General features: G+C 32.1%; 1 protein-coding gene across 2 annotated transcripts; it reads right to left on the reverse strand.

The window, feature by feature from the left end:
- Positions 1–1,825: 1,825 nt before the first annotated feature.
- On the reverse strand, positions 1,826–12,502 carry LOC114371265. 2 transcript variants are annotated; one of them, XM_028328735.1, is made up of 13 exons: positions 12,165–12,502; positions 11,412–11,932; positions 9,730–10,055; positions 9,518–9,610; positions 9,293–9,383; positions 7,631–7,724; positions 6,000–6,097; positions 5,476–5,545; positions 4,391–4,494; positions 3,876–3,992; positions 3,059–3,135; positions 2,698–2,742; positions 1,826–2,618 (listed from the first exon to the last, which is right to left on the reverse strand). In XM_028328735.1, exons 2-13 carry the CDS (start codon positions 11,766–11,768, stop codon positions 2,105–2,107), a joined length of 1,986 nt encoding a protein of 661 aa, XP_028184536.1. In that variant the 5' UTR covers positions 11,769–11,932; positions 12,165–12,502; the 3' UTR covers positions 1,826–2,104. The 2 variants fall into 2 exon arrangements, with proteins under 2 accessions (XP_028184536.1, XP_028184537.1); XM_028328736.1 differs by having other exon boundaries at positions 11,412–11,950.
- Positions 12,503–13,220: the final 718 nt, after the last annotated feature.

Genomic DNA, 13,220 nt, shown 5'->3' on the forward strand with positions numbered 1-13,220 from the left:
AACAATGAAGACCTACTCTCATACCATTAGTTGGAATATTTTTAATCTTTATTCTTCATGTGAAAGCTAAAAATTCACATGTTTATAATTTAGGACAATTTATCAAAAGCTCTAGGATCTACATCATGTTTGATTATTAAAGATTAGATAAAATACCTAGATTTTGTAATTGACTTTTGATCTAAGCGTTCTTTGACATTTGTTGTAAGATCTTAGTGACTATTCATTACGATCATGAACAATGACATTATTATTCTTTCTCAACTAGAGTTTTTTTATTCCTCAATGAGACATTTGTAACTCTTTAGATGAAAGGAAGAAAGACTATGTGTGATGTCTCAATATATTGGAGACCATAACGTGTTAACCTAATAAGATTCTCATTATTTCATAATAAGTCAACATTGATATCTACTCATTTAAATTCATATCATCTTATTTAGTTGCCTAGTAAAACTGACTTAATTTAATCCACATTAATTATTAGAATAAAACATTCCAATATATACTATATGGCTGAGATGATGAAATCGTAGCATCTAACAATGTAAGTGTAATATATATAAGACTTTCATGTGTATATAATTAAGTGCACGCAATTTTGAGTTTGGACACAAGAATCTCACCCTTCGCAACCATGACTGAATTGGTCTCTCTGGGCATTATTAGTTTCTTTGGCATCAGGTTCTCAGCCGTGGGCGCAGAGCATTGTTAGATTGGATGCCTTCCATGTGAACTTAATTCAATGCTCTTTAATTTCTGTGAAAGTAAGTAGTTCCAAGGCATTTACGTCTACTCCATATATATGCATCATCACTTGGTTAGGGATTCTATATAGTTAAAAGTTTTATACGGTTGCAATATGAAGTAACTAGATATATGTGTATACCATGCTCTTATAAAGGAGTGTTTTGATGAAAATTAACTATAACTTGTGGCTTAAATTGGAGTCTAAATGCATGACTATGACCCGCAATGGATTCATTCAAAACATGCAAATCACAAAACATATGTTAATAATTAAGGATGGTCAGTTAAAACAATATTTAGTTTGTTATTGTCGTACATGAACTATCCTGATATTTTATATATAAATATTTTAAAATATAAGTATATATTGCACAAAAAATAGGCACATAATTACATTAAGTGATTAATATATAGTTTTAATAAATCCTAAAATGATTATCAATCAATTAAAAAAACATAAAACAATATAAATAAAGAACTTACTTGACAACTATATAAACTTTTTTATTTAAATATCATTTTTTTCTCTTTCTCTCCTTACTTTTATCTCATCCTCAAATAGAATAGAAAATCCTATTAATATACTTAAAGCATTTCAAAAATATATTTGATAAATAAAAAATAATTAAAAGATAAATGAACTAATAAACTAAATTCAAACTTCATAATTTTCTAACTAGTAAAAATCAAGCTTTAAATTTGATTCATTTAAACAAATAAACCAAACTTCAACACTATTTTTTTAATAAGTTTACTCGACTTGAGCTTATTAATTTACAATTAAAAGAAAAAACAACTCTATAAAAAATAAAAAGTACATAAGAATATTCGATTAGATAAAAAAAATTAAATTTATTTTCTTTCAGTACTGTTGATGTAAGAAACATCTATCACGCTATCTATAAATAACATGTTCTTTACAAATACATTTTTTTGCTTATAAAGCTCTTTTCCTCCTCATCTGCTTTACAAAAAAAGTCATTACTCATTACCTTCTCTATACTCTAAGGACAGTTTGTTATGTAAATTGTTTCATATATATATATATATATACACACACACAACAAGATTGAGAGAAGAGAAAAAACATATAGACGAACAATTATTATATGATGATGTAACCTGTACATATACATCTCAGGAAAACGGTGGCCCCCTTTGTCCCCGTCCCATAATCATCTACAACAATCTCAAAAAGACTATGGCTCACATCACTCTTTGCCTAGGAAATCAACAAACATTTCTCACGGCTCACAAGAAACATAGGGGGAGCACCCAAGTTGAAGAAGGAGGTAACAGATTCATTTAATTCTAGCATTCCCCCTTGGCTTGAAGATCAAGGTATGCCACACAACTATGAACTTCCAATGGTATCCACCCTATCAATGACATCCAAGGCCTTCATCCGATCGATATCAAAGTCGATGACAGGAACAGAAGGTAACCTCCTTGTAGAGAATATATCATTTTTACTTTCACTGATTGGGGAATGACTACTACTCTTGCTTAGCCTATGGTGTTTACTCAACCTGGTCTTGGCAGTGTCAAATTCTTGGCTCTTGCTAATGCCAGGTGTTAGTTTCCTCTTGCTGACGTCGCGAAGCATTTGTTGATCTTCAACCGTTAACATGGGGGAAGAGCAGGCTTTCTGTGTAAATAACTGCCCTGTCTTTTGGGTAGGAGAACGGATGGGCGATTTGACTGGGGACCTTATTCCTCCATTACCAACTCTTACTTGGCTCACTAGATGATGAAGCCAAATGACCAGTTCAAGTATATAAGCTTCTGTTTTGTCTTTGTCAGCATGGTGTAGTGTTTCAATTTTCAACAAGTCGGTCTGGCCGGCAGGTTTTCGGTTGAACTCAGACCTATACAAACTTATATTAGAAAAAAACCGGTAGAACGTACAAACATAGAGCAAGTAAATCTAGTATTCTGTTCTCTCACCCTGTATTAGCCCATTCTCCAACCCATCCAAAGCCATGATGAGCTCTAAATTAATCCAAGTGAAAAAGATATGGTTAAATTGAGCTTTGAGAGAAGAACATGTAGAGGTTAATGGTAATTGAATAATAGAAAAGAACATATCGAAGCTAATGCCTAATAGAGTAATAGGTAACAAGGCTAAAGCAACTCTAAATGTGAAATGGTGTCTTTAGACAAAGCAACCTGAATTATTCTTTATGAATAGAATGATGAGTAATGCTGCTTATTGACCATAATGAAAAGCAAATTTAAACAAATTTGTTGTACCAAATGCAATACTAGGAAATCTAGGAATTGCTGAGTAAGGGGTTAGCAAATATACTTTGTTGTATTGGCGGCAATAGGAACAAGCCATTGCAATATTTTCTCCATTTCAGCTTTGATTTGTGGCACGGTAAGCTGCAAAAATGTTTCATTCATTTCAGATTTAGATTTAAAAATTTGGTCAAAATCAATATTGGAAATGTAGTATAAGCTTATTAGTAGAACTCCTTTGGCTGAAAGAAGATCAATAAAAATCATTAAAAGATGGAACCGAGCAAGTCATTAACAAGCATTTAATGAATTTAAAATAAAACCACTGTATGGGTTCTAAATAATTTGTACAGACAAGAAAACTGAAAATTCTGAGGAAAACATTAAATTTTAAAAAGGAAAAATTAAGTGTAAAGGAAAATTTTTTCGAAGCAAATTATTATATGGAGAATATCATAAAGGCAATATATTAATTTAATAAATAATAATTTCTTATAGTATCAAAAGTTTAGACAAGCATGTAAGTTTGCATTATATATAACATGAAAACATTGCCATACAGTGTCTAGTTTTTCCCCTTGTTTAAGTCAATTAAATTCCTTTATGCATATGACTAGCATAAAAGGGGAAAGTGGATTTATAAATTCAAATCTATTAACTGGAAGTCTGGAGTACATATGCGAGAAAACGGTGGTGCATTTTATAATCTTTATACTATTCATGATCTTACTTGGAAGAAAGTGCGATCTTGAAAAGATAAAAATTCCATTTAGATTTAATCTTGCTAAACGAAAAATTCAAGGGAGACATATTAATCTACTCAAGTATTTATGGCATGGATAAGCAGCTAATAAAATGTATGATGGAAATGGTGGAATATGCACCTCTTCTTTAACCTGAAATGACTGTAACCTCGAGCGCAATGCTGATTTTACATTAGGTGGAAGCCCTTGATATAAAGCATCCCTTGTATTAGGAGGCACAGAACTTGATCGAGACACCTGGTTAAATTAAAATGTCAACTCGGGTCTAAGTAGTCTTGCTATCATTAGGACCAGATGATCATGACAAATATGAGGCAGAAGAGAGAAGAGAAAACGAGAGAACCGTTTCATTTCAAGAAAATAATGTAAAAAACAAGTTGAAAGAACCAATGATACCACCATATCCCCAGCATTACCATGACTAGGAACCTGAGTTTGAGGTGATCTTTTTTCCAAACACCACACACACTATTAAGCTTGTTTGTGTAAATGTGCTTACTACCCTTTTTTTTCCCTTCTCCAATTTTTGTTATTAACAAAGTTACACAACCAACAGAGACTAAAAGATAATATGAACTTCTAAGACAGTAACAAATAATAGAGATTATGTAATTTAAGTAAAATCCTAAACTCACGAGAGTATCAATTTGAGTGATAATGTTCGCATAATGCAAAGCAAGACCAGCAGATCCCAACTTCTTATGGTTGCCTTGAGAATCTTTCGCTTGCTTATCAGTATCTGCAAGGTTGTAGAGGAAGAAGTATAAATGACATGTTTTATTTACCTGGTATCTTAACAACAGCAAAGGATGGTCTACATTTTGTCGGTAAAAAGAAAGGAGCAGCAATTAAACTGTGGGGGACTAAAGTACAAAATAGACCAGGACAAGGTGAACAGATCAGAAAATTCATTTACAAATAACATAGGATAAGTTAAAAATAAAATTATGTGAAGCAATTCATATTTAATCAAATTTATGGACACAACTTCATATCAAAGTATCAAACAATTGAAAGTACAAATACTTTGCAATCATAACTATACGAATGAATGGACCCTATTGCCCTTTGCTGAATACCAAATCCATAACTGTATGTCATAATGATAGCAAAGAGTTTCTTCCATCAATAAATGAAAGGCTTAATTGCATTTTTTACCCTCAACTTTTTAATTTTTAGCCAGTTTTTGCCCCAATAAATTAATTTGGCACATTTTATCCACAACTTTTAAAAACTTGCAAATTTCACCTTTCACTGTTTGTTCACTAATTGACTAATGGAGAGCTGACATGACATGCTCATAAGTGCAAAAGTTGGGGCAAAATTTGCCCAAAAATAAAAAGTTAGGGTAAAATTCGCTAAAAAGTAAAACGTGCAATTTGGAGAGCATGTCATGTCAGCTTTCCATTAGTCAATTAATGGACAATGATGGAAGGTAAAGTTCACAAGCTTCTTAAGAGCAAGGGGGTAAAATGCGCCAAATTAATTTTTTAGGGGTAAAAGTCGCCAAAAATAAAAAAATTGAGAGTAAAAAGTGCAATTAAGCTTAAATCAAATACTATTTCTATAAATAGATGCCAGCAAGTTTGACAAAGACAAGCCTGGGAAATAACTACATATGTCCACCCTAACTCATTATCCATACTCAGAACAAAAAATAAATTATATTACACCCTTAGCTAAACATAATTAATAATCCTGGCAATTCTAGAAAGCATACCAGAACTACCAAATGCTTCATGTATCTCCAAGTATAGAAAATGGACGATGTCTACAAGCTTTTCCATCACCTGCAGATACAACAATCAGATGTTATACTTGTATGATAAGAAAAACACTCAAGAAAAGGAGGCTAAAAAGAATTCAAAAAACAAAATTATTAGGGGAAAAAAGAGGGAAAGCACAACTTGGGGAAAGGAAAGTAGTTAAACTGAATCAACAAAATAAGATGATAAAATCATTCAAGGATTTCAGAAGTAACACTTTTCGGATGTCAAATCAACAGTACAAAACTAAAAACAAATAAAATCCTATATTTAACTTCAACTTCTATTACAATAATCACATTCATGCATCCACTCATAAAAATCTATGGAAGCAACACTGTTCTTACCTCTTCCAAAATCTTGGACCATAGACAAAACTAAAAACAAATAAAATCCTATATTTAACTTCAACTTCTATTACAATAATCACATTCATGCATCCACTCATAAAAATCTATAGAAGCAACACTGTTCTTACCTCTTCCAAAATCTTGGACCATAGTGATTTTTTCTTCAAATTTCTTACATGCTTCTTTTGACTCTTCAATTCTGCTCTTAAAATTGCAAGGCTGTCTCCTACACATTTTATAAACATTGATCACCTAAGTATATGAATACTCATTGTGATAACAAAGACTAAAATAGTTATAACATTCTTTTCCTAAATTGAAAATACTTGGTCAGATTTTTGGGCATCTGGACAAAGATTAATATCCCAGAGATAGGGCATGCAACGTATTGAACTGATAATGGTAAATAGAAAACTGATTAATTGTATAACAGTCTAAAACTAATTACACCGTGTGTTCCAAATTTGTTGTTCACTTTGAAAAACAAAAAAATTATACAATATGAGGAAAATATCCTGCTAATTCTTCAACAGTTGATCAATTAATTGTCTATCCCTCTAAACCAAAGAGCTTGTTCTGGGTACTTATTGAACTGTAGAGTTTATAGGGTTTGGAGGGAGCAAGCAGTATAAAAGTCAGAGTTGGTGTGAGTGTGAAGTTTGGCGTAGAATGCTCATAATTTCTAGAGTTCTTCATTATCCTTATTATTATTATTATTGAAAAATAGTTCTTTTGTGATTTTTCTTTGGTATATCCGAGTTACACAAGACATGTATAATTACTAGTGTGAAAACTTCTGGAGGCAAGACTAAGGACTTTTCTATAAGGATAGGTTTACATTAGAGTTCAGGCTTGAGTCCTTACTTGTTTGACCTAGTATTGGATGTTCTTACCAGGAATATACAAAAAGTTATCCCTAGATACATGTTTCTTGCTGATGATACATTTAATTGAACAATCAAGGGAAGATGTTTACTACAAACTTGAACTTTGGAGACACATTGGAATCAAAGGGTTTTCACTTGAGTAGGAGTAAGGCAGAGTATATGCAGTGCAACTTTAACAAGAAACAAGAGGAATCTGAATTGAAGATAAATTTCATATCACAGGTTTAAGTTAAAGCATCTGAGTCAATATTACAAACTATAGGGAAATTAATGAAGATGTCACACACAAGATACAAACTAGGTAGTTAAAGTATCTGAGTCAAAATTACAAATGATAGGGAAATTAATGAAGATGTCACACAAGATACAAATGAAAGTTTCATCATATTGTTATATGGTAGTGAATGTTAGGCTTCAAAGGGATATCAAGAGAAAAAAGTGAGAGACTGAGAGCAACAGAAATGAATATGTTTAGATTTTAAACACCTATAGAGGATAAAATGACAGAAAATTGGTTAAGGTAGTTTGAATACATGCAAAGAATGCCACTAGAGGATGGATCAACACATTTTTGGTCAAAACTACCATAAATAAGACATTGACTGTAAACAGAATAAGTTTTCAAATACACAATACAAGAACATGGGATTTGATGTAACTCGTATATTATTATTATTTCCTTTTCTTTTTGTTTTTACAGATTTAATTAGATTTGTTTCAACATTATATTTAATTCAGACTGATTTTCGTTATTTGTAGTAATCGGGCCAGAGATGCCCATAATTCTAGAATATCATTTATTATCAAGTCTGTACATATTGTAACCCTTACTGTACAGTTTCAATTATCAGAAATAATATTCATTTTTATACCTCTTTGAGTGGCATTTGAATTGTCCTCTTCTTGAAACTTGCGCCGATAATCTTGATCAAATCTATCTAAGGCATGCAATTCATGATATAATTCCTGCACTCAGGAAAAAGTATACTAAATTAAGACTTAACAAAATCAGCTGTTCAACATGAAGAAATAAGAATCAACTTTCCATCAGGATGTCTAGTTTTGCTCTTATTACAGAGAATAAAGGCAGATGAGTTAGAATCAGATCATGCTTCATTTTTCAATTTATAAAAAAAAAATTTATTTTCTTTGTTGTTTTCTGTTTTGTTCTTAAGTTAATGAATCCTAACTCTTCATAATTTTTTCTCTTGGTCTTATGAATTTCTTTTCTTATCAAAGAGATTATAATAAAATTCAAAATCATATTCCAGAAGCTTGCATGCTGTTACTATTGACTCCAATGCTTCACATGCACATAACTAAAAATATATATATAATCGAAAAAAGCATGTAAGTAATTGAAAAATATTAAATTGACAAGCTATTTCACCACAAATGAATAATTGATATCCAATGAATAGCGCAGATGTTGCTTGTGTTTGTTGAGTTCAAAGTTGAAAATTTAAATAGAAAGCTCATAAATGCCACATCTGTGTAGCTTGAGGCATATACTTGGAAAAAATTGCCAAAAGCTTGGATTTGAAAGGATAATTTCTTATCCCACAAAAGAGTAATATAAAAACTTAATCCTAATCCCAAAACTGAGCTACCTATAAATAAGACAATGCAGACACTTTTTACTTATACAAAAACATAATATTTATATCAAAATACTTGACCACTGCATAACTCAATTGTCCATATCTGGTTCATGATTAACTTTTGATATCAAACTCCCTTTTTCTCATAAAAAAAGAAGAACGTTTACACATTGGAATATCAATTTGGATATCAAGCTTGACTTAAATTCAACACGAGTCTTAAAAAAATGTTGATAGGTTTCTTAAGATGCATAACATGACAGATGAAAAAAAGTTGTCATTTCATAGAGAAAAGAAATCTGTAAATTTTAAGAATTTAAAACCCAGAAAGAACAGGAAAAAAGTCCATCTAACTATCTCTCAATCTCAATATGCAAATATTATAAAGTTTATGCACATAATTTCTTATTGAGCATCAGGTAACAGACTGTTCAGTAACTTAAACAAATACAATAGCAAGGATACTAAGAATAAACATTCAGCTATAAAATGGAAATATACTAGACAGAAAATTAACAATCTCTGAAATGTAAATTTTATATCCAATTAAAGATCAAGTGTGACAATGAATTAGTGAATCTTTTAAACAAATTACCTTAAATTAACACAACATGTCAGCAGCATAAAACACAAGTGAATTCGACTAAATCTCATTTGATTACCGAGCAATTGAGACAGCTTTATTTTCTTCATATGATTGTTGTTTTGTTTGTAGTGAATAGTGATATTTCCAATATAGGAAATGAGGGTGATCAAAGAATTTCAAACTAAACCAGAACACAATTTCCCCTCAGTTCTGTTCAAACTGTAACACATTCCGAGTATAATACTCAAATACACGCTTCAATGACAAAGACAGTGTCATGAGTTCAGCATACAAATTTCAGGAAGATGACAGGCATATGCACTGTTCCTTTTAACAGGCATACTCACAGCTGTATATTGAACAAAGGTCATTAGTTGTTGCATCACCATCTCTGCCTCCTCTTTCAATTGTTTTTGTGGTGTAAGCTCTGAACCTAACCTAAACATCAACAAAGACAAAGAAAACCATAACTAACACAATGTTAGATGTTACAAGAAAAAATATAAGGAAAGATCAACTGATCTAGACTAGTTCTAAAAAATACAAGATTAAATCAATTCAACTACAATTACTTCTCAAAATAGCGATCCAGGTTGTGCCATTGAGGATCTTTACAACGATTTCCAAAACGCACAACTTCACCAGAAAATATTTTCAATTCTTCTCTGTCAAAACAGTACAAGATAGTGAAAACTTTAAGCACAGTAGTAGCTGAAGAAAATAAACTCCAAATCAAAGGGAGAATGCTACTAAGTTGATCATGAAAATATCCATGATAACCTACCTCTTGTCTGCTGCAGCAATTCTTAGGAGTTCATCCATATCTCTGGATATCAAAATTTGCACTCCTTCAGATGGTAGAACCACCTCTTTTAAATGTCTGATGTTCTCTTTCGAAAGAGATTGCATCAAATTGGCGCCCTTAACAATTGTGTTTGCAACTTCGAAGGCCAAAATGGAAATTTTATTTCCTTTTGTTGTCACACCTGATGTAAAACCATTACTGAGATTTAAATTTGTCATACTACTGCCTAGTGTGTCCAAAACTTCTACTGCCTTGCCAAGCCCAGCTGTACCAGCTCGGCCCAAAAGTGAACTCACCTCTGATACCTGTAATACACCAAAAGATAAGACAAAAAGCCAATCTAATCGCATTTTTTTTTTTGTTACATGGGAAGCCTTAAAGAACTGGAAATAGGGAAGGGAGAGGAAAAGGGAAGTGTAAAGAATAGAGATCTAATCCAATCCATAACATCAAGAACAAGTTATTCTATAAGACCAATGCTTGGCACCATGTGAGGTATTATCTCATTAAAAAAAAGGAATCTAATTTATATAATTAAAAACACAACATATGTAAGCCTTTCTCAATTAAATCATATATATCTTTTGGTAGAAACTCTAACCATTTTTATTGAACAGTTGACTGACATAGAGACAAAGACCACAACTTATCTAGACAAATAACCACACAATATAGATTATTATGGTAAAAAGAAGGGAAAGAATTAAACTAATACTTTCCTATAGTAAAGCTGTATTACAGGAAGAATTCTTTCCTAACTAATAAAAGAACATAAAGGAATGAATCTGTACAGAGAAAAAAGGATATAACCTGTCCTAATAGTAGTATTATATTGCAAAATACTCAACCATTCTCAGTCCCCTTAATTAACACATCTATCTGCCTATTGGTATCCTGAAGGGAAATATACTGTGGTTATCAGTCCACTATATAATTTCTCCGTATACATAATTGTCAATTTTATTTTTCTATGCTTAATGCCTTTGGTAAGGTGGAAACCAACCAATAGTAGCTAGCTTAGGGTTAAATAGACATTATGAGATAGAGATATGAAAAAATGTCATGCTTTAAATAGGCTTTAGAAATTGAGGCGTATAGGTTGTACGCAATATTAGAGAATCCTATGCATAATGCATGAGTGCCTAGTGCACCTAAAGAATTAGGGTATTTGCTTTGACAACTAGGACACATTGCCAAGGAATTGCGATGAGATTCAAAGGAGGATATGAACGTTGATCTTTCCCAGAGTGAAGTACGTACATTTTTAAGGGTATCCCTATGCAAATAAATATGCTTTGAGCTTTTGTTTATGGCTTCACTAAGGTGCTTTACCCTTGGCTTTTTCAAGAGAGTTTCCATTTCTAATCTGCAGTCAGTTTTGTTGCATTCTAGATTATTATCCTGTAATATGCTTTCCTTTTTTGAATAGTATCTTGTCCTCTCCTCCCCCAATCTCCCCAACTGTGCCTTCCCTCTTTTCTCTCTAGTAAATTAATTTTCTATTAATAAAACTGCTTGGTTTCCCTTAATATTTACACAAAATCAGCTATTCAGCCAGAAGCATCATTGCAGCATATTGATTATAAGCTTTTAGAAATTTCAGACATTCTAATCCAAACACACAAGAAATAGAAAGATCAAACAGGAGAAAGGTAACTCAACTTAACAACAGCTTGCTTGGACCTAGATTTATGTGATAAAGCCCTGGGCAGGCGAGGAATCCCATCATTGATATCATCCATACCCGATCCATTAAAAACATTTTCCCTTCTGGTAAACGAAAACGATTCTCGTTGATGCTTATCCAAGTCGTCATCATCATCAACATCATCATCATCTTCATCAGGAAGCACAATTGAATTGCTATCTACACTTCTGGGAAGTACAATAGGCTGATAAGCCATTCCAGGTTCATTATTAACATGACCATTAGCATGCCTCGAGCTTCCACTAAGTGCATTATCTACAGCTACACCATCCACAGTCGCTTTCCATGACCTCGAGCAAATACCACCCATATTATGTCCAATTGCTTGTGACTTATATAGTTTATTACTCTCTGTACACAATGTCCATACAACACACCCTACAAGAAAACCTCAATTCACAGGAATGGTGTAGTCAAGACACAGATTTTGATCATACCAATTTTGATCACCCTTACAGCTCCACTCCATCAACTCTGTTCAAGTCACCAAATCTTAATTAAAAAAAATATATTAAAAATCTATAAAATCTGAAATACACAAAAAAAAAAAACATCCAGTGGAAAATTAGAGAGACCTAATTAACTAAATGGGGTTTTTCTAAAAAAAAAAAAAAAAGAACCCCCCACCCAATGAATCAAAGCTATTCTACGGAAACTCGATAGAGTAGTGGATCCAAAAGAGGTAATTGATAGGGTAGAGAGGTACCAGAATCAGAGATCTGTGAGAAGTTGCATGAGTACCATTCTGAGAAGGGGAAAAAAAAGAAGCAAAAGGGGTGCAAAGAGAAAAGATGGAAATGGGTATCGGAGAGAAGTTCAGTGAGTGTTCTCTTTGACACTCGGAAGTGGAACAGGAGCTGCTGCCACACGCAACACAAAAGTTCACAGAGGAATCAGTGAATAAAATCAGCAATTCTTCTTCTCTCTCTTTCTTTCTTTTCTTTCTCTCTCCACTCTTGTGTGTTGTTCCATTTTCAGCGATGGTCAAAACGCATCAAAACTTTGTGTTGTGTTTGACTTTTGACCGTGGTGAAAACGTTCTTCTCCCAACTACCAATGAAAACGCATCCATGGATGGATGGGGTTGGCTTCGTCTTTTTCACTACTTCCTCTCCTAATGACAACAATCACCTTTGTAATAAAAACAATTTATTGTCGTTGGTGAAATTTTTTAACAAGTGTCTTAGGTTAGGTTATATGGTCAAGAAATTAGTGTGGAGACCATTATAAAAAAAAATCATGGTTATATAATTTTTCTTAATTCCTCAAATAATGAATAATGTCTTAAAAAATTAATTAGTATTTGCTTTTTTTATTTGAGTAGAACATTCGGAAAAGATAACATTGTCCACTTGCAAAATCAAATTATGTGACACGTGCCACAAATATAAATCTAAATCTTAAAAGAAAACATGTTCAATGTTAATCTTATTTAAATCTAAATCTTAAAAATAACATGTTCAATGTTAATCTTATTGGCTTGTAAATTGTAATTTTGAGGTGATGAAGTGATATAGGACTATATTTAATAAATTATTCATATTTTTCTTGAAAAATATGTTCAAATAGTAAAATGTTTTTGAATAATTCCAAAGTTTAATAATCATGCACATGTAAAGTAAATTATATTATAATCAATTAAAAATTATTGTTAATATAACTTTTAAAAGATATATATAGTAAAAATCAACACGGACCTACAATTCTACATGTTACTCAGCTGTTAAGATGTATGTCCAAAACACGCAAATTTGAAATAGGA

This window comes from Glycine soja, chromosome 10 (assembly GCF_004193775.1).
Source record: "Glycine soja cultivar W05 chromosome 10, ASM419377v2, whole genome shotgun sequence".
Lineage (NCBI taxonomy): Eukaryota > Viridiplantae > Streptophyta > Magnoliopsida > Fabales > Fabaceae > Glycine > Glycine soja.

What these genes read in the sequence shown, in the direction of transcription:
- LOC114371265 (XM_028328735.1), bottom strand. Translation starts at nt 11,768, where the DNA reads ATGGGTGGTATTTGCTCGAGGTCATGGAAAGCGACTGTGGATGGTGTA. An exon ending in GGTCCAAGATTTTGGAAGAG is followed by an intron (nt 5,546 to 5,999) that starts GTAAGAACAGTG and finishes TTGTATCTGCAG; the next exon opens with GTGATGGAAAAGCTTGTAGA. An exon ending in TGAAGCATTTGGTAGTTCTG is followed by an intron (nt 4,495 to 5,475) that starts GTATGCTTTCTA and finishes ACAACCTTGCAG; the next exon opens with ATACTGATAAGCAAGCGAAA.